We start from the raw sequence: 25,283 nt of genomic DNA, 5'->3' as shown, positions 1-25,283 counted from the left end.
GGTCAGGAAGTCCAATCCCCCCCCTGTGTTTCGGTCTAAGTAGTAAAGTTCGACTGAGCCTTGGGGGCTTGCCCTGCCAAACGTATCTGATAAAGACGGATCGTAGAGTCTTGAAGAATGACTGGGGAATTCGTACTGGCAGGGCCTGCATAAGGTACAGGATCCGCGGCATTATATTCATTTTGAGCACATTACACCTTCTGAACCAGGAGGTCGCCAAATGTGACCATCTCTCCAGGTCCGAGGTAATGGTTTTCAGGAGGGGCTGGAAATTTAGTTGGAAAACAAGCTGCGGGTCTGGGGGTATCTTAGTCCCCAAGTATTGTATGGCCGTAGATGCCCAGCGAAAGGGGAAGTTTTTGCTCATAGACGTCTGAACGCTGTGGGGTATGGAGACCTTAAGTGCCTCTGATTTCTGCAAGTTGATTTTGAAGTCTGAGAGAGTTCCATACCGCCTTATCTCTGAGAGCAGATTCGGTAAGGTGGTGTGCGGTTCTGAGATATAGAACAGGAGATCATCAGCAAAGGCAGCGACTTTATGGTGATATGTCGGGGTGTCCAACCCCTTGATATCAGCGTTAAGTCTGATGTGGTGGAGTAGGGGCTCAAGGGAGAGTATGAATAGGAGGGGGGACACGGGACATCCCTGCCTCGTCCCATTGCCAATAGAAAAGCGAGATGAAGCAATCCCATTGATCCTGACTACTGCTGTCGGAGAGGAATACAGAGCCGTTATCCAGGAGATCATAGGGGGAGGGACCCCCAGGCATTGTAGGGTGGCCAGCAAAAAGGGCCAGCTCACCCTATCAAACGCCTTTTCGGCGTCAACTGATAGTAGCATAAGTGGAACTTTAAGGCGCCTGGCCCGTTCCACAACATTCACAGTCCTGGTGGTGCTATCCCTGGCCTCCCTGTTGCGAATAAACCCCACCTGGTCTAGCGGTATCTGGCGTTGAAGAATAGGTGCCAGTCTTTCCGCCAGAATCTTCGTGAACAACTTCAGGTCACAATTCAGGAGGGAGATAGGCCTGTAATTAGCACAGAGAAGTGTCCTTCTCCGGCTTAGGTATGACTGAAATGCTGGCCTGAAAAAGCTCCGGTGGGATAGGCTGGCCCTCCAATATGGCATTAAAGGCCGAGACAAAGGGTGCATTCAATAAGGGGAGAAACGTCTTATAGTAAGGGATTGTGAACCCATCCGGGCCAGGCGTCTTGCCCTTGGGAGAGTCCCTCAGTGCAGCCGCCAGTTCCTCCGGTGAGATTGGGTGAGAGAGTGTCTCCATCTCTTCCGGTGTAAGGGTAGGGAGGTTCGCTGAGGTCAGATATGCGTCTATGGTTGCGGATCGGGCCTGTGTGGCATTCGCTGACGCCTGGGGGTGTAAGTTGTAAAGGGCCTCATAGAAAGATCGGAAACATTCCGATATGGCCCTGGAGTCATGAATTTTGGCACCCGTGGGGGAGGATATGGCCGGGATGAAAGACGTGTTCCGTTGGGCTCGTAGGGCGTTCGCCAAGGACCTACTGCATTTGTCCCCATACTCATAGTACGTTCTACGTACCCACATAAGTCTATTTTTCGCTTGAAAGAGCGAGAATTCTCTAATTTGCTCCCGAAGGTCTTTCACTTCTGCATCCAGCGCTGCCGTCGGCAGAGACTTGTGCTGCCGTTCACACGCGTGTAGCCTAGAGATAAGATCAGAGAGAGCTTTGGCTCTGGCAACCTTAAGTCTGTGCCCATGCTTAATAAGAATGCCCCTAATGTAACATTTATGGGCTCCCCAGACCGTAAGAGGGTTGGGGACTGAGTCCTGATTGGTCTCAAAGAAGCCCTGTAATTCTCGGAGCACATCGGAGTGGGTATCTGCGTCCTTCAGGAGCGACTCATTCAGTCGCCACCATGACTGGCCCCGCGAGTCTGGTTGAAGCTTCAGTGCTAGGAAAACCGGCGCATGGTCGGACAAAGCAATGTGCCCAATCTGGGCATCAGAAACCAATGGTAGGGCGCTATGGGCTACCAAGAAGAGGTCTATGCGTGAATAAGAGCCATGAACAGCAGAAAAAAAAGAGTAGTCCCTGTCCTGTGGGTGGAGAGTGCGCCAGACATCCATCAATCGGTGAGAGTGAATGAGATCTTTTATTTGGGAGCGGGTACGTACAGATAGGGCAGAGGCGCCCGTCGACGAGTCCATGTGGGGGTCTAAGGTAAGGTTAAAGTAACCTCCGACAATCAAGGTGCCCTCTGAGAAGGCAGCCAGGGCAGCAAGGCACGCTTCCAGAGCAGGCAGCTGGCCGACATTTGGCATGTATAGGTTGGCAAGTGTAAAGGTTTGCGAGTACAACGTACCCTTAAGGAAGAGGTATCTCCCTTCACTATCGGTCTGAATGTCTAACAGCTTCCATGGCAAGTTCTTAGCTAGGAGGATACACACTCCCTTCGATTTTGATGTAGGAGAGGTGCTATGATAGGCTATAGGGAAATGTTTACTGTACAGCCGCGGTATTTGGCCGGTCCTGAAATGGGTCTTTTGTAGAAAAGCCACTTGAGGCCTCAACCGCCACAGCTCCGTGAGGCAGCTGGACCTTTTTTCTGGTATGTTTAACCCCTTAATATTCCAGGAGACCAACTTCAAAGCCATGGCGACCGCTGTACCGGTCTTAGGCCCACCACCAGGGTCCGAAAGTAGGGGGAGGTTCTAAGGTGAAAGGAATGGCGGGACATGGAGGACGGTCAGGGGGAGACTAGGGGTAGACCTAACTTAGAAAGGGAAGGGACAGGGGTGGGGGTAAGGACGGAACGGGGAAATTCTAAAGCTCCTATCGGAGAAAGCCTGCCGGCTAAGGCAGAAAGGCCTATTGGGGGTAGGGGTAAGGCACTGCGGAGGGAGGAACCTGCAGCGCAGTACCCCTTCCGAAGCCCTTGGTCCCTGCAGCCCCAAAGAGGCCTGCAGGTGTTAACGACATCAACCTAACGGCAACACAACAGCATTAAACAAAAATAACGGATATTAACATATCTTCACAACAGTTTGCGGTAAATCATGGAGAACAGTGGGAGAAAAAATAAGAGCATCCAAATACAGTAAACAGTACAGTGTATACCAGTCCCAATATCACTCAGGTTCTCATCTGTAGGGTCCTCCGGGAGACGTCTGGTAGTAGAGTAATCTGTGCTCCGTCAAAATCTATGCTGCCTTTGTGCCACGCCGCCTGGAGAACATCTTCTTTCACGGAATAGCTATGGAGACAGCACAGAACGTCACGTGGCCTGCCCTCTGTGGGACCTCTGGGTCCCATGGTCCTGTGGACTCTGTCAATAGTAATCTGTGTATCAGCAGGGCGGTCCAAGCAAGCGTTAAAGATGGCTGTGACTGTTACTTTAAGGTCAGAGGGACCAGTCGCTTCGGGCAGGTCCCTGATCCTAATATTAATATTGCGCCTGCGATTTTCAAGGTAGTCTACCAGCAAATGCAACTGTGCGACTCTGTCGGTCAGGGTGTCTTGTGTGCCCTTCAAACCCATTAAATCTGCGGTCACTGACGTCACATCATTTTCCAAGGCTGCAACTCGGGTGGTCGTGGCCGCCACTTCCCGCTTAACACTTGCTATCTCAGTCCTTAGTGTCGTCTCAATCCTGGCTGCCATACAGCTAAAATCCTCTTTTGGAAGATTTTGCAGCAGGGACCACACTGTACTGTCTCCCAGGAGAGCGGTTGAATAATACACCTGCGCTCCCCCCTGTGCAACTGTGGCAGACGCTGGCTGGCTGCTTGGCTCCAGGATGGGGGAGCCTCTGTGGGGTGGCCCCTGGGAGTACTGAGGTCCGTGGGGGAGCCATGGAGGCAGGCCGCTGTGCTCCAAGCTGCCCAGGGATGCCAGGGACAGCGAGCGGGGGAGGCAGGGAGACAGGTCACTAGGCGGGGAGAACGGAGGCAGGTCGTGGGAGTGCTGTGTCCCCCTCTCACCTTCCCTGTGTAGCGCCGGACTGGACGTGCCGGAGGCCGCGGGCGCCATCTTGGCCGGATCAGGCGTGGAGGCCGGAGCGGCATCAGGAACTTGTCCATACCGCCGTTCGGTGTGTCTCCGCCGATGCGGCGGATCTTCAGCGGCGTGCTGCGAAGCCGGGGATGCCGAAATGTGCGGCCAGACTGTCGGACGAGGCTACGGAGGGGTCACGGACCGGGAGCTTCCTAATCGAGCGTCCTCACTCCTCCATGCCGAGACCACGCCCCCAAATTTGTATTTGTTACGTTTCACAAACAGACAAATTTGAAAGGAAATTCCAATACCTACAATTTAATAGTTAGTTATTTCGAATTTTACTTATTTTTTTTTCTTTTTTCAAATTTTTTAATTTTCACATTTTTGAATTCTGAAAGTTCAGAAATTTGAAATTCGACGATTCAAAATACGGAAATTTGAAAATCCAAATTTTTGGATTTCCGAATTCTGAGTTTTCAAATTTATGATTTTTGAATTTCCGAAAAAAAACAAAAAAAGAATGAAACGAAAAATAACAAATTCTTTGTCAGTACACATGTCTACTACAAACACGTGTATAAGTTAATTAAAGAGAAGAGATTGTAGGGTAGTGGAGGTCCCTTTGTCCTTCTTTCCTTAGCCCCAGCCTGGAGCCAGAGCCCCAGGGTCCCCTCCCAGGCTACATGAGATGGCCTCAGCACTCTATATTCCACCCAACCCCCCCCCTCTTGCTGGCCAGGCACCACAATATTTATAGGCTGACCCAGCCACCCTGCCAGGCCTCCTGCATGGGGATTTGCCAGATTCCCATAGGATTTGCCAGATTCCCATAAATATGCAAATCATGGCCTCATCCCCTCCACCCACTAGCTTATAGAAGCTTCTCCAAGCTTCTAGAACTGGGGGGGGGGGGGGGGGTACCAGAGGCCTGACCCATAGAGCCCTCCAGCCTCACAGTAACCCCAACCAAATACCAAACTCACACAGCTACTATTAGACAAATACATTTTCTTCACACTAGAGGGTGCTACATATTCAAAGTATTTTTTTTCTTTTGTGTATGTGTATCATCAATATTGTAATTATGGACTGAAATGTATAAAACTCCTCCTCTCTCTAGTTAAAATGTTTCCATTTAAATGATGCTACCACAAATTAGAAAGCTTACAGACCCTCAAAGGCATTTTATGTTTTCAGGCCAACTAACATAGTTGAATCCATTATAAAAAAAATGATTAATTTATCAAATAAAAGATGAGTTAATATAAGGATGAGGTGTTGTAGGGAATTCAATCTGAGTATGAAGTATTTCTAGTGTCAGAGTGCCACCCTGTGGCTAAGGGAGCCAATGCTTGCATAAACACATAATTGAATAGTAACCTGGTCCACCAAACAGAAAAAAGGTTACACCTTCTGGAGGCTTTTATGAGGGTATTGTCTTCACTGGATAAAAATAGCAAGTCAGGTGAAAAGGGGGGGGATGAGATGCCCATCATCTACAGATAGATACATCGGATCACACCTCATCATCAAGAGGGAGACTCGTCATCTGACACACTTCACTGAAGCCAGGACACACAGCTCCAACATAGCTAGACGCCATTTTGGGAAGGCAACACCACTCATTGGTTGTCAGGCATCCTAAGGCAATCCATTTACAGCATTCCACTCTATTTTTTTATTCAACATACAGGGATATACAATGTAATACTGACATATAATCACACACATAGGTTGGACTTGATGTCTTTTTTCGACCTCACCTACTATGTAACTATTGCTTCTGAGGGTAAATATAACAAATTATTCTCCTGTGATTTTTGTTTAGGACAATTTCAGTAATTCTTAGTAAGTATTTCTCCCATAATAACATAACCACTAGAGTTATGCCCTGTACACACGGTTGGACATTCTGATGACAAAATCTGTTGGATTTTTTCCCGACGGATTTTGGCCCAAACTTGTCTTGCATACACACGGTCGCACAAAGTTTTTGGAAAATCCGATCATCCAGAATGCAGTGACGTAGAACATGTACAACGGGACTATAAAGGGGGCAGTAGCCAATAGCTTTCATCTCGTAATTTATTCTGAGCATGCGTGGCACTTTGTCTTTCGGAAATGTCTACACACGATCGGAATTTAAACGATAGGATTTTGTTTCGGAAAATTTTACATCCTGCTCTCAAACTTTGTGTGTCGGAAATTCCGACGGAAAAAGTCAGATGGAGCCCACACACGATCGGATTTTCCGACAACAAGATCCGATCACACATTTTCCGTCGGAAAGTCAGACATTTCCCACATTCAAGGCACTAATACACCTTGAGGGTTGTGTGGGATCCCTGATGTACAGGAAGACAGGACTTCAGTGAGGAACAATTCCCTCATTCAGGACAGGAATACGGCTTCTCCCCCCGTGTGAGATTTCTGATGTCTGGAAAGATTGGACTTCACTGAAAAACATTTCCCGCACTCAGGACAGGAATACGGCTTCTCCCCTCTGTGAGATCTCTGATGTGCGTTAAGATTGGACTTCACTGAAAAACATTTTCCACACTCAGAACAGGAAAATGGCTTCTCTCTCGTGTGCAATCTCTGATGTGTATCAAGATGTGACTTCACTGAAAAACATTTCCCGCACTCAGGACAGGAATACGGCTTCTCCCCCGTGTGAGATCTCTGATGTGTGTCGAGATTGGACTTACGTGAAAAACTTTTCCCGCACTCAGGACAGCAATATGCCTTTTGACCCGTGTGAGATCTCTGATGTGAGTAAAGATTGGACTTCACTGAAAAACATTTGTTGCACTCAGAACAGATATATGGCTTCTCTCCTGTGTGCAATCTCTGATGTTTATCAAGACTGGACTTTTCTGAAAAGCATTTCCTGCACTCAGGACAGGAATACGGCTTTTCACCCGTGTGAGATCTTTGATGTTTGCAAAGATTGGATTTCTCTGAAAAACATTTCCCACACTCAGGACAAGAATATGGCTTTTCAACAGCATGGGACCTCTGATGTCTGACAAGTTTTGATTTTTCTACAAAACATTTTCCACACTCAGAACAGGAATACGGCTTCTCTCCCATGTGCATTCTCTTGTGATGATAAAGATTGGACATGTCTGAAAATAATTTCCCACACTCAGAACAGGAATATGGCTTTTCCCCCGTGTGAGATCTCTGGTGTATGTAAAGATTAGACTTCCCTAAAAAACATTTCCCACACTCAGGACAGGAATACGGCTTCTTCCCTGTGTGAGACTTCTGATGTTTGTAAAGATTGGACTTCTGTGAAAAACATTTTCCGCACTCAGGACAGGAATACGGCTTCTCTCCAGTGTGAGATCTTTTATGCACATTAAGTTTGGATTTAAAATGGAAACACTTCCCGCACTCAGTACAGGAAAAGCTCTTCTCTGTTGGAAGGACGGCCCCGTCCCTCACAGTCTGAGGTTCCTCAGGATAAGAGGAATACGATGGTCCATCTACACTGTGTGGTGCCGGATGGACATTTGAGGTAGTCGGGTTTTCTCCTGGACTATACTGTGTGATGTCCTCATCTTCTACTTTACAGTCTGGAGACAAAGTGAGACAATCCTCTGAGGTTTTCCTCATCTCCCGTCCATCTACTAAAATAGAAATACAAAGATTATTACTAGACATGAGCTGATTGGTTCCCCTAAACCAGGACTCCGCCCACATCAGGCAGCTTTGTCTCTGAGGATCTTACAATTTCCCCCTCAAGGTAACTAGTAAATGGGTCCTCTGATCTCCTACCAGATCATTTCTTTATTCATGGACCTTAGTCAGAGAGTGAGGAAACAACGAGAACTGTCTTTTATAGGAGTGACAGTGATGAGGGGATTATAGGACGAGTGTCCCCTCCCCCTCTATCACTCATTGCCATCTTCCCAACACATGTCGGAGGGGGGGAGAACAACCAAGATTAAGACTGGACTGATCCTGAAGACCCCATCATTGGGTTATTGACTCCTCCCTCATTATCACTTTCTCTTTAAGGTTCCAAAGTCTGAGGATGTTATCACATGATTATCACCATGGAAAAGTCTGTGCTCCAATCACATCATCAGATATAAAATGTCCAGCTGGTAGGAAATGGGTGTAAAAGAGTCTTATGCAATGTACAAATTATTATATAGGATACAAAGGTTAGGATTGTACGGTTCAAGATGATGTAATGTTCAATATAGAGTATATAATACAGGGGGGCCAAGGGTATTTAATGTACAATATAGAGCAGTGGTCATCAACCCTGTCCTCAGGGCCCACTAACAGGCCAGGTTTTATGTATTACCTTGGTGGAGATGCAGACTAGAATACTGCAATCACTGAGCAGCAAATTATATCACCTGTGATGTATTTCAGTTATCTTGCAAACCTGGCCTGTTGGTGGGCCCTGAGGACAGGGTTGATGACCACTGATATAGAGTATATAGTGCAGGGGTCAGGAGTATGTAATGTAGAATATAAAGTATACAGTGTAAGGGTCAGTACTCATAATATTGATATTCAGTAATCAGTGGAAGATGAAATGATTACATGAGACAAGTTGCAGAGGTCCCACACCGCTGCCTCCCATCTCTTGAGACTGCACTCAGTGACTTGGGTCTGAGACTATACAGACATATCCCTCCACCCGGCACAGCCAGCAGACAACAGAGCAAGTAATCCTGGGGGGATTGTTCTGTCAGACATCTTACTAGACTCCCATTAACGTCTATGGTGAAAATGAACATTTTGCTGCCAGCTGATCCCCTGAATCTCCATAAATCCAGTCTAGATACATAAATTGTGTCTGCAGCACAGAGAAAGAGGATTATCACCCAGCCCCCGCCCTACTCTGGACCAATCAGTGAGCAGTATGGGCGGAGGAATGTATTTAGTGTTAATGACCCACCTGTGCTGATCTCTGTAGGAGTGTCCTCTTCCTTCACATACATCTCTTGTTCTTCAGATTTAACCTCAAATTCTATATCGATTGGATTTCCGTGCTAAATAAAGAAAATGAGAGAGAATATCATCTGTAAAATATAATCGTTATTATTGTGACATCACATAAAAAAATCCACACATTGTCTAAATGAGTCTTTGTTTGATAATCTCCATCCCACCAACCTTGTAACAGTGGGGGATGGTGTGACCTTCCTGTGTGGAATCCCGGGAATACAGAGGACGGGGACATCTCTCTGGTGGGTTCCTGGTATTTGGTGGCTCCATCATATCCTTATGTCCTCCTGGAAACTCCTCCATCACTCCATACTCCTTATCCTCCTCTTTATACTCTTCTTTAACATTCGTATTATTATCCCCGAAGTTTCCACTCTGAATATATAATAAAACATTCATTGTAACAATCATGCTGTGTATAAATCAGAACTACCAATAATTGTCACTCATCTACCTGATGATGGTGGGGGATGGTGTGATCTTCCTGTGTGGAATCCCAGGAATACAGAGGACGGGGACATCTCTCTGGTGGGTTTCTGTAGCTGGATGACTCCACCATTGTGTCCTGGTACAGATCTTTGTGTTCTTTTAGAGACTCCTCCATCACCTCATTCTCCTCTTTTATCTCTTCTTTAACTTCAACTTTAGGATCTCTCAGGTTTTCACTCTGAATATATAATAAAAATGACATCAATGGTAACAATGCAGATAATGTACAGATCCTAATGATACTATCAGTGATTGTTCCTCATCTACCTGATGATGGTGGGGGATGGTGTGATCTTCCTGTGTGGAATCCCGGGAATACAGAGGACGGGGACATCTCTCTGGTGGGTTCCCATTACTGGATCCATCTGTAGGAAACACACACACTGACTGAATACATTGTTTCTATGTGTTTATCAGATGATGGGGGATCTAGGTGGAGCCTCCGTACTGCTCTCTCCTTTACAATAAAGTCTCCTCTTACCCGGTGATGTGAGGGGCGGCTGATTGTCCATCATGATGTCCTTGTAGAGATCCTTGTGTCCTTCTAAATACTCCCACTCCTCCATGGATAAATAGACAGTGACATCCTGACACCTTATAGGAACCTGACACACACAATGATACAGTCACCATCCAGACACATCCCTTGTCTGTTACTGGATAATGTCCCAGAATTCCCAGAATCCTCCTCACCTCTCCTCCATCATCTCTCTGGTGACTTCTAGAATCTTCTTTGTATTTCTCTATTCTATCAGGGAGGGAGGTGGAGGCAATGTGATGGTCATATGATCTCCAGACTTCACAGGAGGAAAACTCTAGATCTGAACACAAACAGTAAAATCAAATGATATTCCCAGAATTCTCCTCACCTCATCATTCAGGTTTCCATTTTATTAAAGCCCCACTTCAGTCTGATGTATAATTTACCCACACAGGACCCCCACACTATGCAGGTTAAAAACATGTTGCTGACATTCTGATGTCATTACATACAGAGAAGGACCAACAGTCCCACTTTGCTAGTGAGGATGCAAAGGGTCCGCCCACATCCTAAGAGTATCAGAAAAAAAAGTAAATTGAGTGACATTTGTAGGAGGAGCTGTGAGGTCAGTGTGATGTCATAGGACATATAGACTCTGGGTGGAGGGACATGGGAGGAGCTGTGAGGTCAGTGTGATGTCATAGGACATATAGACTCAGGATGGAGGGACATTTGGATGGGGAGATTTGAGGGGCCCTCTATATGAGGCTCCTGTACAAACCAAATCATTGTTCCTGGGTGCGTCCTTCCTCTCCTAAACTGAAGAGTGAACTTTGACCTTTACCATACAGAAATGTGTCAGGAATGTGTGAAAGTAAGCTCTCATGTGATCAGGTGACGTGCGGAGGAACGGAGTGTAAATAGCAGACAATTTTCTCCAGAGCTCCTAATGGTGGGGATGGATTTTGCTGAGTTCTGGTGCCAAGTTTCCACCCCCCAGGATCACTGCAGGTGTGGAGAAAAGCTGTGTAAGAGGATATGGAGGAGAGATGAGGAGGAGATCCAGGAATCAGGATAAAGGTCAGGACAAGCAACAGACGAGCGCATCCAAGAGATGAAGCCGGGGTCACTACACAGAAAATCAATCCAAGGAAACAACAGGCAGGACGAGGAATAGCAAGAAGGAGCTCAGAGACCAATGAGAATATTGCTCAGCCAATGGGAGATGATCTCAGCATGACTTACATAATGAAGGAGATGAGGGGGGAGGGGAGGAAGTCACTTATGGTGACCATAGAGACATGGAAATTCAGCTGGTTCAGCAGGGATCGGTCACATTTCCATCCATGTGTGGTCACTGCCGGATAAAAGTCACTCCATCAGCGGCTGCAGCCAAATGCTTCATCACTGATCTGTGTATTCTGAGAGCGGAGGAGCGCCCCCCATTGTCAGAATACAATAGTGCAGCGGGGAGGATTCCCCCATCCCCCTCCAATGTGTGGATGGGGGAATCACTTCTGTTTTTTCCTCTCATCCCGCTGGATGAACGATAAAACTGAACCATGTATGGCCAGATTTGGAAGGAAGTTATATTCATCATCAACTGATCCCCCTGAAGGGGTTAATCTACATATTACCTCCTCTGCCGCCAGATCCAGCAGTGTCTTCTCTCCAATTAATTCCATGTGGAATTTCCTGTCTTTGCATGACATCACTTCCTGTCTGCATTCCATAGAGTCTCCTTGTCTGGGTAGTGAAGATCACCATCTTGTGGCGTTTAGAGGAACTGCAGTCACAAGAAACATCTCATAGTGTGAACACGGCCTTGTGCTGTGTGTGTATGTACTGTATATCCTTATAGATGGGTCATCTCCACTCCCACCAAGGGGGATAGAAATATATTACTGCTCGGGGGGGAGACATTTTGGCCCCTTTGATTTTGCAGTAAAATTGATGTCAGATTTAGTCATGTAGAACATCTGTTATATGGATACAAAGAGCCCCAGCCGAGAGTAAAGGGTGGAAATGGCTCCTGATCCCCAGATTTGGGCAATTATGTCACCAATATAAATAGAATAAAACCCGCGCTATGTGTAACAACTCAAATACCTACAGAAATAACTTATACCGGACTGCTGCTGTAACAAAGGTAAGTGTTCCCTTTATCAACTAGAAGAGCATTATGTGTCACAGCGCTGTCCTATTGTGTGTGCACATAAATCATCACAAATACACTACAATATGTGGAGACATTCATATATAAAGTGCTAGGGGCTCAAATAATATTCTCTGCAGATCTACTGCTTCCACTTTACACCTACTTCACTGATCTTATGGTGTTTATCAATAAATGAAGTAAACTGATCCATGTGCAAATTCATATACAACATAAAGTGCTTTGTGCTCCAGATGCTGTTCCCTGCAGATCCACTGCTTCCACTTTACACCTACTTCTTTAATATTATAATATCTGCTGCTATAATAAATAAACTAAAATCTGTGCAAATTCATGCAAACATACAATATTTTGTGCTCAATATAGTGTTCTCTGCAAGTCTACTGCTTCCACTTTGCATCTACTTCAACAAAATTATTTTGCCCAAAACAAACCCAAAAATCAGTGAAAAGTTGATAAGGTGTAAAGTTCTCGGTGCTCCAAACTGTGGCAGCTGTAGTGTAGCCACGCCTTCTTCCCCCTCTTACACACGTGATGGTGAGGGCGCCCCCTTAGTGATGCTTCCCCACTCACCAGAGCAATATGACTCCCAGCTTTTCATCTACCAGAGTCACCAACATCCTTCACACTCTCCTCACCTCCGATGGCAAAGGAACCGGATCCTCCTCGCTCACTCCTGCAAGTCTGCTGCGCTTTCTGTCATCTCCCTCCTACACTCCTCCTCCTCCGACCGATGATCCAGCAGGAGCTCCACCTCTTCATACACAGAGCTCCGACCTCTTCATACACACTCAGGGCTCCACCTCTTCATACACACTCAGAGCCCTGCCTCTTCATACACACTCAGAGCTCCGCCTCTTCATACGCACTCAGAGCTCCGCCTCTTCATACGCACTCAGAGCTCCGCCTCTTCACACGCACTCAGAGCTCTGCCTCTTCATACACACTCAGAGCTCCGCCTCTTCATACACACTCAGAGCTCCTCCTCTTCATACACACTCAGGGAGGAGAGAAAGGGGAAGGATATACAGTACATACACACAGCACAAGGCCGTGTTAACGCTACAAGATGTTTCGCTGGGCTGCAGTTCCTCTGAGTTCCACAAGGTGGTGATCTAATTTCTCCCCAGACAGGAAGTCTCTATGGAATACAGACAGGAAGTTCCATTTGATAGGACGTAGCAAGAAGACAATGCAGGAACTGGAAGCAGAGGAGGCAAAATGTAGATTAACCCCTTCAGGGGGATTAGTTGAACCCCCTTTCTTGTGCATCATTTTTCAGAAGAGGCTTCCTTCTGGGACGACAGCCATGCAGACCAATTTGATGCATTTTGTGGCGTATGGTCTGAGCACTGACAGGCTTGACCCCCCCACCCTTCAACCTCTGCAGCAATGCTGGCAGAACTCATATATCTATTTCCCAAAGACAACCTCTGGATATGACGCTGAGCACATGCACTCAACTTCTTTGGTCGACCATGGGGAGGCCTGTTCTGAGTGGAACCTGTCCTGTTAAACCGCTGTATGGTCTTGGCCACTGTGCTGCAGCTCAGTTTCAGGGTCTTGGCAATCTTCTTATAGACTAGGCCAGTGATGACGAACCTTGGCACCCCAGATGTTTTGGAACGACATTTCCCATGATGCTACAATGCAGAATGCAATAGCATCATGGGAAATGTAGTTCCAAAACATCTGGGGTGCCAAGGTTCACCATCACTGACCTAGGCCATCTTTATGTAGAGCAACAGTTTTTTTTTTTCAGATCCTCAGAGAGTTATTTGCCATGAGGTGCCATATTGAACTTCTAGTGACCAGTATGAGAGAGTGAGAGCGATAACACCAAATTTAACACACCTGCTCCTCATTCACACCTGAGACCTTGTAACACTAACGAGTCACATGACACACCGGGGAGTAAAAATGGCTAATTGGGCCCAATTTGGACATTTTCACTTAGGGGTGTACTCACTTTTGTTGCCGGCGGGTTAGACATTGATGGCTGTGTGTTGAGTTATTTTGAGGGGGCAGCAAATTTACACTGTTATACAAGCTGTACACTCACTACTTTACATTGTAGACAAGTGTAATTTCTTCAGTGTTGTCACATGAAAAGATAGAAGAAAAGATTTATAAAAATGTGAGGGGTGTACCAGGGGCGGACTGACAACTCATGGGGCCCCCGGGCAACAGGAGATTATGGGGCCACACAGTATACAGAAACACACACACAGTATAAAATCACACAGTATACACATACATGTACACACAGTATACATGTTTATGTTGACTGAGAAGGTACTGGAGAGGTGGGGCAGCTATAATCTCTGGCTTTTTAGACCAAAAGGATGTCGGTAAGGGACATTTCAGAGACAGATGTAAAAAAAAAAACACAGATTTTTGCATACTGTCCCTGGTTTTACTGAGGCTGGAAACCCTGGTGGGGCCCCCTAGTGGCCTGGGGCCCTCGGGCAGTGCCCGAGTGTCCGAATGGTCAGTCTGCCCCTGGGGTGTACTCACTTTTGTGAGATACTGTGTATGAATGTTGCTGGACATCAGGGCTCTCATGTGGGGAAGAAGCACACCCTGATATACACCTCAGATATACTCCATGGCTGATCTCCATCATGTAAGAAACAGTCTCAGGGGTGTGGACTACTTGTCCAAGGGACTAAATCAGGGTCCCAATCTACTTGTCCCTTATTAACGGCGCAGTGTTGTAGTGGTTAGCACTCTTACCTAGCAGTAAGAAGGGTCGCTGGTTCGCATCCCAACCACGACACTACCTGCCTGGAGTTTGCATGTTCTCCCTGAGCCTGACCACGGACCATCCTACCAAATCCGCACCCTGGCCACTTTACCTGTATGCACTCAGCCCCCCCCCCCCCCCTCAATCCTGTACATATGTTATCCCCCCCCTCACACACACACACACCTCTATATATGTCATCCCCCCCCACACACACACCTGTATATATGTCACCCCCCCCCCACACACACACCTGTATATATGTCATCACCCCCACACACACACACCCCCCCACACACACCTGTATATATGTCAGCCCCCCCCCCACACACCTGTATGTATGTCACCCCCCCCACACACACACACACACACACACACACCTGTATATATCAGCCCCTCACATACACACAGTGCTGTGTTTTGGCCTAGGCCGAGCAAGGGACCTCGCACACCCACCAGGGACCCGGGACCCTGTACAACCACCATGGACCTCGCACAGCCACCAGGGACTTCACACAACCACCTAGAGTTGCCACCTCATCCCTTTAAACCCGAACACATATGAATTACATGGGTTCTGAGGCTAATTTCATGCAGATAAGGCACCAAGTGAGTTTAATTACCACCTTAATCAGCCACAGAAACTGTGCAATTAATATGTGTTCGGTTTTAAAGGGATGAGCTGGCAACCCTACAACCACCAGGGACCCTACACAACCACCCAGGACCCCGCGCAGCCACCAGGGACCTCGCACACCCACCAGTGACCCGGGACCCTGCACAACCACCCAGGAACCCGCACAGCCATCAGGGACCTCGCACAGCCACCAGGGACCTCGCACAACCACCAGGGACCCCGCACAACCACCAGGGACCCCGCACAACCACGAGGGACCCCGCACAACCACGAGGGACCCCGCACAACCACCAGGGACCCCACACAACCACCAGGGACCCTGCACAACCACCAGGGACCCTGCACAACCACCAGGGACCCTACACAACCACCCAGGACCCTGCACAGCCACCAGGGACCTCACACAGCCACCAGGGACTTCACACAACCACCTAGAGTTGTCACCTCATCCCTTTAAACCCGAATACATATGAAATACACGGGTTCTGAGGCTAATTTCATGCAGATAAGGCACCAAGTGAGTTTAATTACCACCTTAATCAGCCACAGAAACTGTGCAATTAATATGTGTTCGGTTTTAAAGGGATGAGCTGGCAACCCTAAAACCACCAGGGACCCTATACAACCACTCAGGACCTTGCACAGCCACCAGGGACCTCACACACCCACCAGGGACCCAGGACCCTGCACAACCACCAGGGACCTCGCACAGCCACCAGGGACCCTGCACAGCCACCAAGGACCCCGCACATCCACCTGGGACCCCGCACAGACACCCTGGACCCTACACAACCACTTGGGACCCCGCACAGCTACCAGGGACCCCACACAACCACCCGGGACCCTGCACAACCACCCAGGATCCCGCACAGCCACCAGGGACCTCAAACGGTCACCAGGGACCCCGCGCAACCACCAGGGACCCAACACAACCACCAGGGACCCCGCATAGCCACCAGGGACCCCGCACAGCCACCAGGGACCCCGCTCAGCCACCAGGGGCCCCAAATAGCCATTTGAGAAGGAAGGGGTGGGACAATTTTAGATGGAGGTTAGAACCCCATTGAAGTCTATGGGACTCGAATGTTCGAAATGGAAAGTGCTAATTTTAACGGCTAATATGCAAGATACTGTCCTAAAAAGGGTTTGGGGACCTGACTCCTGCCTCAGGGGACATGGGTCAATGCAAAAAAAAGTTTTAAAAACGGCCGTTTTGGCGGGAGCACTGATTTTAATGACGATTAAAGTGAAAAAAAAAGTGAAATATTCCTTTAAATATGGTGCCTGGGGGGTGTCTGTAGTATGCCTGTGAAGTGCCATGTGTTTCCCGTGTTTAGAACAGTCCCTGCACAAAATGACATTAAACGGAAATAACACCATTTAAAACTGCTTGCGGTTTTAATGTTATATCTGGTTCCTGCAATATGGTTGAAAATCATTCAGAAAAATGGCATGGGTAGCCCTCCGTGCCCATTACCAGCCTATTTGGGTCTTGTACGCATATTAAGGGGAACCCTGTACCCATATTAAAAAAAGGAAATGCGTGTGGCCCCCAGGCCCTATATACTCAGAACAGCAGTATACAGGCGGTGTAAACAAGACAGGGACTGTGTAGGTTTGTTGTGTTAAGTTGAATCTGTTTGTAATTTTCAACTGGTAAATTTTTAAAGTGTAGCTCCAGTCAAAAAAAATATTTCTAAGCTTTTTGGAAAACATAGGGAAGGGTTATCACCCCTGTATAATTTGTTTTGTCGTCCATCTTTTTTCATCTCACTTGCTGCTGTCTCCTTGCGTTTGCAAGTAGGAGATGTTTGTAAGTTGGATGTTTGAAAGTAGGGGCCTGCCCTATATGCTCTGCAGAAATGGTGGAACAAGGTGTTGGTTTTGCCACAACATTGTAAGCCCTCAAAGTGACTCTTGGTGGGCGCTGGAGCGCCCTGCTGTGAACGATTATATCAAGAATTGTAATTACATGCCATTGTTGAACAGTGGTAGAAAAAATGACCTTTGGTGGTTGTGGTGCTGGTGCCACAACACTATAAGTCCTCACCGTTACTCTGGGTGGGCACAGGAAGGGGCCCTCCTGTGAAATATTATATCAAGAATTGTAATTACATGTCCCTGTTAAACAGGGGCAGAAAAATTTGGCCTTAGGCACTGCTGCTGGTGCAACCACACTGCAACCTCTTCCATATACTCTAGTTTTTTTGCTGGAATTAGCCCTGCTGCAAAGCATTGCATCAAAAATTGTACTTAAACGCCCCTGTTAAACAGGGGCAGAAAAATTGGGCCTTAGGCACTGGTGCTGGTGCCACCACACTGCAACCTCTGCCATATACTCTAGTTTTATTGCAGGAATTAGCCCTGCTGCAAAGCATTGCATCAAAAATTGTAATTAAACGCCCCTGTTAAACAGGGGCAGAAAAATTGGGCTGCTGGCATCACCCAGAACCAAAAATGTTCTTCCAACATATCAGCGGAGGAGGAAGAGGATAGACAATCAACATAACAGGACAGTCACTCAGCATCAGCATAGGCAGTCTTGAAGGGATGTGGTATTTAAATAAAAATTATTCGGTTACATCAGCTTCAGGTGCTTGGTAGCTGTGGGTGATCCAAGACTGATTCATCTTGATGAAGGTCAGTCGATCAACTGATTCGGTGGACAGGCGCACCCTGTGATCGGTAACAAAGCCACCAGCAGCACTGAAGGTGCGTTCCGAAAGAACGCTGGATGCAGGACAGGCCAGTAGCTCAATTGCATACTGTGCAAGCTCTGGCCAGTGATCCATCCTCAAGACCCAGTAAGCCAGAGGATTTTCGGTGGGAAAGGTGTCCAAGTCTGACCTTGCCCCTAGGTATTCCTGCACCATGTAAATTAGACGCTGGCGATGGGTGCTGGAACCAATCATACCTTGGGGCTGCGGACTAAAAAATTGTCTGAAAGCATCAGTCAGATGGCCACCTTCTCCACCGCTCCTTCTGACCGATGCCTCAGCAACACGTTGTCCATGACCAGGAGTTTGTAACCTCCCAGTCTCTGGGTACGCGTTGCACAGAGCTTTTTGCAAGGCCTCCCGGAGATGTCTCATCCTCTGCTCCCTCTGCGATGGCAAGATAAGGTAACCTTACCCTTGTACCGTGGATCAAGGAGAGTGGCCAGCCAGTAATGGTCCCTCTCCTTGATCCGAAGAATACGAGGATCCTTCCGCAGGCTTTGCAGGATCAGGGAGGCCATGCAGCGTAGGTTAGCTGAGGCATTCGGTCCGGAGTCCTCTGGGTCACTAAGGACAACATGATCCGCAGCTACCTCCTCCCAGCCACGTACAAGTCCACGTGTTTCTTGGGACTGTAAATCATCCCTATAAGACTGCTGCTGCTGCTGCTGCTGCTGATGCTGAGTGCCAGCCTCCACCTCCATGCTGACACAATCATCCTCCTCCTCCTCTTCCTCCTCCTCATCCTCTTCCTGTGTGATGGGTGGCACAGCAGGAACACTGTCTGGATAAAGTGGGCCTTGAGAGGCAAGGAAGTCCTCCTCTTCCTGCCTCTGTTCTGCCTCAAGTGCCCTGTCCATTATTCCACGCAGCGTATGCTCCAAGAGGTGGACAAGAGGTACAGTGTCACTGATGCATGCACTGTCACTGCTCACCATCCTTGTGGCCTCCTCAAACGGTGACAGGACAGTGCATGCATCCCTGATCATGCCCCACTGGGGTGGTGAGAAAAAACCAAGCTCCCCTGACCCTGTCCTGGTGCCGTAGTCGCACAGGTACTCATTGATGGCCCTCTGCTGCGTGTGCAGCCGCTGCAGCATGGCCAATGTTGAGTTCCATCTGGTGGGCATGTCACATATAAGGCGGTTCTTGGGCAGGTTCAACTCCTTTTGGAGCTCAGCCAGCCGAGCACAGGCATTAAATGATCGGCGGAAATGCACACAGACTTTCCTGGCCTGCTTCAGGACATCATGTAAGCCGGGGTACTGGCCCAAGAACCGCTGCACCACCAGGTTAAGGACGTGAGCTACACAGGGCACATGGGTCAGTTGTCCCTGTCGGAGGGCGGAGAGGAGGTTGGTGCCATTGTCGCAAACCACCATTCCTGGCTTAAGCTGGCGTGGCGTCAACCACCTCTCGGCCTGCCCCTGCAGAGCTGACAAAACATCCGCCCCAGTGTGGCTCCTGTCCCCCAAACAAACCAGCGCAAGCACGGCATGGCATCGTTTTGCCTGCGTACTTGCGTAGCCCCTGGAACGCCTACGGAGCACCGCTGGTTCTGAGGACAGAGCACTGGAAGAGGCCATGGAGGAAGAAGAAGAGGAGGGGGTGGAGGAGAGAGGTGTGTCACAACCAATAGTAGCATTTTGGAGGCGTGGTGGCGGAACAACCTCCAACACTACTGAACCTTGTCCTGCATCCTTCCCAGCAGCCAGAAGAGTGACCCAATGGGCCGTGAAAGACAGGTAACGTCCCTGTCCATGCCTGCTGGACCATGAGTCAGCGGTAATATGCACCTTACCGCTGACTGCCCTGTCCAGCGAGGCAAGGACATTGCCTTCCACATGCCGGTAGAGAGCCGGAATCGCCTTCCGTGAGAAAAAGTGGCGTTTGGGGACCTGCCACTGAGGAACCGCACATTGTACAAACTCACGGAAGGGGGCCGAGTCTACCAACTGAAAAGGCAGCAGTTGAAGTGCTAGCAATTTAGCCAAGCTAGCATTCAACCGCTGGGCATGTGGATGGCTGGGAGTAAACTTCTTCCGCCGGTCCAGCAGCTGGGGCAGGGACATTTGCCTGCTATAATCGGACGTGGGTGTACCACTAGCAGAGTTCCCGGAAGCACTTGGCTGTGACACACCTAATTCTACACCTTCATTCCTCTCAGAGCAGGTTTCAGAGAGGACTGAAGGTCTAGTGGGGTTGGAGATGCCAGCTGATGAGGAGCAAGGAGAGGTCCGCTTTGTTCTTTGGTGTGGGTCTTTGAGGTACGCTTGCCAACGAGCTGCATGGCAGGTCAACATATGTCTGGTCAAGCATGTGGTGCCCAAGCGGCTGATGTTTTGGCCACGTGAGATACGCTTGAGACATGTGTTGCAAATAGCAGCGGTGCGATCTGATGCACTCGTCTCAAAAAAGGCCCACACCAAAGAACTTTTAGAATAACGCGCAGAGGCAGCGCTCTGCACAGGCGGAGCTCTGCGGTGTGATTCAGTCGGTGTGCTGCCCCTAAGCTGGCCCCCGGAGGGCATCCTGCCTCGTTGGACATGTGCCTCCTCCTCCTCCTCCTCCTCTCTCCTTCCAGACACCCACGTGGAGTCAGTGCCCTCATCATCCCCTCCCTCTTCATCGCTGTAGCAAACCTGGCAGTATGCTACAGCTTGTGGAACATGACTGCCAGATTGCTGTCCTTCTTGAGCATCCCCTCTCTCTGCGCTCACGCTACTGCCTTCCTCTAGCTGAGTGTCATCATCAGAGCCCACCAAACACTGGGCATCCTCCTGGAGCATGTACCCAACACTGTGCTCAAAGAGTTCAGGAGACTCCTCAGGAGGACGTGGTGGGTCTAGGGAAGGAGTCACTGATGATGACATTGAGAGGAGGGAAGACGATGCGTTGGCAGCTGCTTTGCTACTACCCTGAGACTGGGTGAGAGAGGATGAGGAGGATGAAGAGGGCTTGGTCATCCACTCTACCAAGTCGTTGGCATGTTGCGGTTCAACATATCCAGCTGCAGAAAAGAAGGACAAGCATGTCCCATGGCCACGTGCTGATGACAATGCACCGCGTCCACGACCAGCACTGTTGTCTCTAGACACAGAGCCTGCTTGCCCTCTTTTATCGGCTCGCGCCTGTCTGCCTCTCCTTGCTGGCCTTCCAGACATGGTAATGGCCTGAAGGGAGTTGGGTAAAACAGTAGTTGGGTAGTTTATATTGTGCTGGAGGCACACAACACCCACTAACTCCTGCAGATGCCTTTTTTATAGAACAGCAGAGATAAAGGGGTATATACAGATGTATACTGTGCTGTGCTAGAGGCACACACAACTTCCAATAACTCCTGCAGATGGCAATTGGGCTCAAATAGAGAACAGCTATGTAGGTGGATTATAGCGGTATGTACTGGGTACAGAGCACGCAGACAGCACGCACTATCTCCTAACACTACTGACTGCAAGCTCTATTATTAAAGATAGATCACTAGCTATATAGGTGAGGTGAATATAGTGGTGTATACTGCGGTCAGGGCACGCAGACAATAATCAGAAAACAGCAGAGATAAATGGGTATATACAGATGTATACTGTGCTGTGCTGGAGGCACACACAACTTCCAATAACTCCTGCAGATGGCAATTGGGCTCAAATAGAGAACAGCTATGCAGGTGGATTATAGCGGTATGTACTGGGTACAGAGCACGCAGACAGCACGCACTATCTCCTAACACTACTGACTGCAAGCTCTATTATTAAAGATAGATCACTAGCTATATAGGTGAGGTGAATATAGTGGTGTATACTGCAGTCAGGGCACAGACAATAACCACTACACAACAGCAAGATAGGAAATCAGCCAAAAACGATCGGTGTGTACTGTGTCAGATGCCAACACACTACACGAGGCCGCCTCAATGGCGGCCTTATATAGTGTGGGCGTGCACTACACAGCCTGAGCTATGATTGGCCACAGGCAGGATGCCTGTGGCCAATCATGGCTCTCCTCGCTGCTGGCGCTGCGATTGGCCAAGCATGCGGGGTCACAGTGCATGCTTGGCCAATCATGAGCCAGCAATGCACTGCGCCATCGCAGTGCATTGTGGGCCGTGCGCGCCACACGAATTTTGACGCGAACGGACCAAGTGTTCGGATTTCGCCGAACGGACGAACAGCCAATGTTCGAGTCGAACGTACGTTCGACTCGAACACGAAGCTCATCCCTACTGATGGACTGTGACAGGTACTCGGGTAGTCTGACGGACTGTGACAGGTAATGAACAGCACGGCTCCCCTCCACCCGCCCCTCCTGCCTTCTTCTGGCCCAGGCGGGCCCCTCAGGCTCCTCGGGCCCCTTACACTTGTGATGGCTGTACCCCCCTGATGGTGGCCCTGCCCCCTTCCTGCCCAGACCAATTTTCAGCTTTCAGCACTCTTACAGTTTGAATGACAATTACTCAGTCATGCAACACTGTACCCATATGAAACTTGCGTCCTTTTTTTCACACAAATAGAGCTTTCTTTTGGTGGTATTTAATCACTAGTGTTTATTTTTATTTTTTGTGCTATAAATAAAGAAAGACCGTACATTTTGTAACATTTATACTGCTATATATCTTTGGTAAAAATAACCCAAATTAGTGTATATTATTTGGACTTTGTGAAATTTATAGAATCTAAAAACTATGGTGCCAATCACTGAAAATTGATCACACCTGATGTACTGAAGACCTATCTAATTTCTTGAGACACTAACAAGTCAGGAAAGTACAAATACCCCCCCAAATGACCCGTTTCAGAGAGTAGGGATTCCAAGGTATTAAGTAAATAGCATGGTGAGTTTTTTTAAGTTGTCATTTTTTCCCACAATCCTTTTCAAAATGAAGATTTTTTTTGTTAGTTTCTTTAGAAAATTGTCATATTATTAGGTTATTTCTCACACACAGCATATGCATACAACAAATTACACCCCAAAATACATTCTGCTACTCTTCCCGAGTATGGTAATACCACATGTGTGAGACTTTTACACAGCCTGACCACATACCGAGGCCCAACATTGAAGTAGTACCTTCAGGCATTCTAGGTGCATAAATTACACATCTCATTTCTCAACCGCCTATTACATTTTTGAAGGCCCTAGAGCATCAGGAAAATGGAATTTCCTATGAAATGACCCAATTTTGGAAAGCAAACACCCCAACGTATAATCTATGAGGCATAATGAGTCTTTTGAATGGTTCATTTTTTTCCAGAAGATTTTCGAAAGGGTGGAAAAAAAAAAGAAAATGCATTTTTTTTTAGACAAAGTTGTCAATTTATAATATATCTCCAACACATAGCATGTATATAGCAAAAATTACACCCCAAAATACATTCTGCTACTACTCCCGAGTATGGCGATACCACATGTGTGATACTTTTACACAGCCTGTTCACATACAGAGGACCAACATTGAAGGTAGTACCTTCAGGCGTTCTAGGAGCATAAATTACACATCTCATTTCATTCCTACCTTTCACACTTTTGAAGGTCCTTGAGCACCAGGACAATTGAATTACCCACAAAATGACCCCATTTTGGAAAGAAAACACCCCAACATATAATCTATGAGGCATGGACTGCAAATAGGTACTCAGGTACTCTGATGGGCTGGTGACAAGTACTCAAGGTACTCTGATGGCCTGGTGACAGGTACTCGTGTACTCTGATGGCCTGGTGACAGGTACTCTGTTACTCTGATGGCCCGGTGTCAGGTACTCGGTTACTCTGGTGGGCTGGTGACAGGTACTCGGGTGGGCTGGTGACAAGTACTGGGTTACTCTGATGGGCTGGTGACAGGTACTCGGGTACTCTGATGGCCTGGTGACAGGTTCTCTGGTACTCTGATGGCCTGGTGACAGGTACTCGGGTACTCTGATGGCCTGGTGACAGGTACTCGTGTACTCTGAGGGCCTGGTGACAGGTACTCGGGTACACTGATGGCCTGGTGACCGGTACTCGGGTACTCAGATGGACTGTGACAGGTACTCGGGTACTCTGATGGACTGTGATAGGTACTCGGGTACTATGATGGACTGTGACAGGTACTCATATGGACTGTGACAGGTACTCGGGTACTCAGATGGACTGTGACAGGTACTTGGGTACTATGATGGACTGCGAAAGGTACTCGGGTACTCTGATGGATTTTGACAGATACTCGGGTACTCTGATGGACTGGGACAGGTACTCAGATGAACTGTGACAGATACTTTCATGGGTGGTAACAGGTCCTCTTTATTGGGGGGGCTATCAGTGTGATTTGTGTACACTGTAAGTTGTAACAAGATGTTACTGCAATCTCCTCCTCACACACGATCGGTGTGTGAGGAGGATAACCCAGGAACATCTCGTTACCACAGTTTATTTACATTTAGTGATCGGCTGTGATATTTTCAGCCAATGGCTGTTTACCACCGTTGGTGACAAGCAGTGTTCCCGGGAACACGCCGCCACTGACGTGCACACGCAGCAAGCTCCCGATCGCGCACATGTGCCGTGCAAAGTGGGGTGGTACCACCTGTGATCGGCCATGATGACTGTGATCATGTGGTAAACAGCCATGCCCAATGGCGGTTCACCCCCCTCGGTGGCACCGAAGGAACAGGGATGCGCGCGCACAATCGCGCGCAATCCCTGTTTAAATGGGAGGTAGTCATATGATGCCCTCCCAGAATGAGAGCTGCTCCGCCTGGACGTCAAATGACAGGCGGCGGGCGGCAGGCGGTTAAATATCGTACCTAGGGGGTGTCGATAGTATGCCTGTAAAGTGGCGCATTTTTCCTGTGTTTAGAACAGTCCCTGCGCAAAATTACATTTCTAAAGGAAAAAAAAGTTATTTAACCACTTCCCTACCCACCCATAGTCATATAACGCCCACAGATGAGGTCTCCCATTATGGGTGGGCGTCATATGACGTCCTCCCATTCCCGGCCGCCTAGGGGCGGCTTTGCTCGGGACCCGGTGCGAGTGCCAGGCGGCAGCGATGTCCGCCGGGCTCCCGCGATTGCCCGGGAACATAGCAGGACCGTGGATCTGTGTATGTAAAC

The 25,283-nt window shown here is 48.3% G+C and overlaps 1 protein-coding gene across 1 annotated transcript in view; it reads right to left on the bottom strand.

The window, feature by feature from the left end:
• Nucleotides 1–5,641: 5,641 nt before the first annotated feature.
• Nucleotides 5,642–25,283, bottom strand: part of LOC143989910 (uncharacterized) — a 200,022-nt gene continuing 180,380 nt past the window's right edge. Inside the window, 2 exon segments of the mRNA XM_077490184.1 lie at nucleotides 5,642–6,395; nucleotides 6,397–7,393. Coding sequence (XP_077346310.1) covers nucleotides 6,366–6,395; nucleotides 6,397–7,393 — 1,027 coding nt within the window. The 3' untranslated portion in view covers nucleotides 5,642–6,365.

This window comes from Lithobates pipiens, unplaced genomic scaffold, assembly GCF_037356315.1.
Source record: "Lithobates pipiens isolate NorthernLeopardFrog02 unplaced genomic scaffold, aLitPip1_a1.2 Scaffold_18, whole genome shotgun sequence".
NCBI classification, from domain to species: Eukaryota; Metazoa; Chordata; class Amphibia; order Anura; family Ranidae; genus Lithobates; species Lithobates pipiens.
The sequence above is the reverse complement of the archived record's forward strand: the minus strand, read 5'-3'. Positions and strand labels throughout refer to the sequence as shown.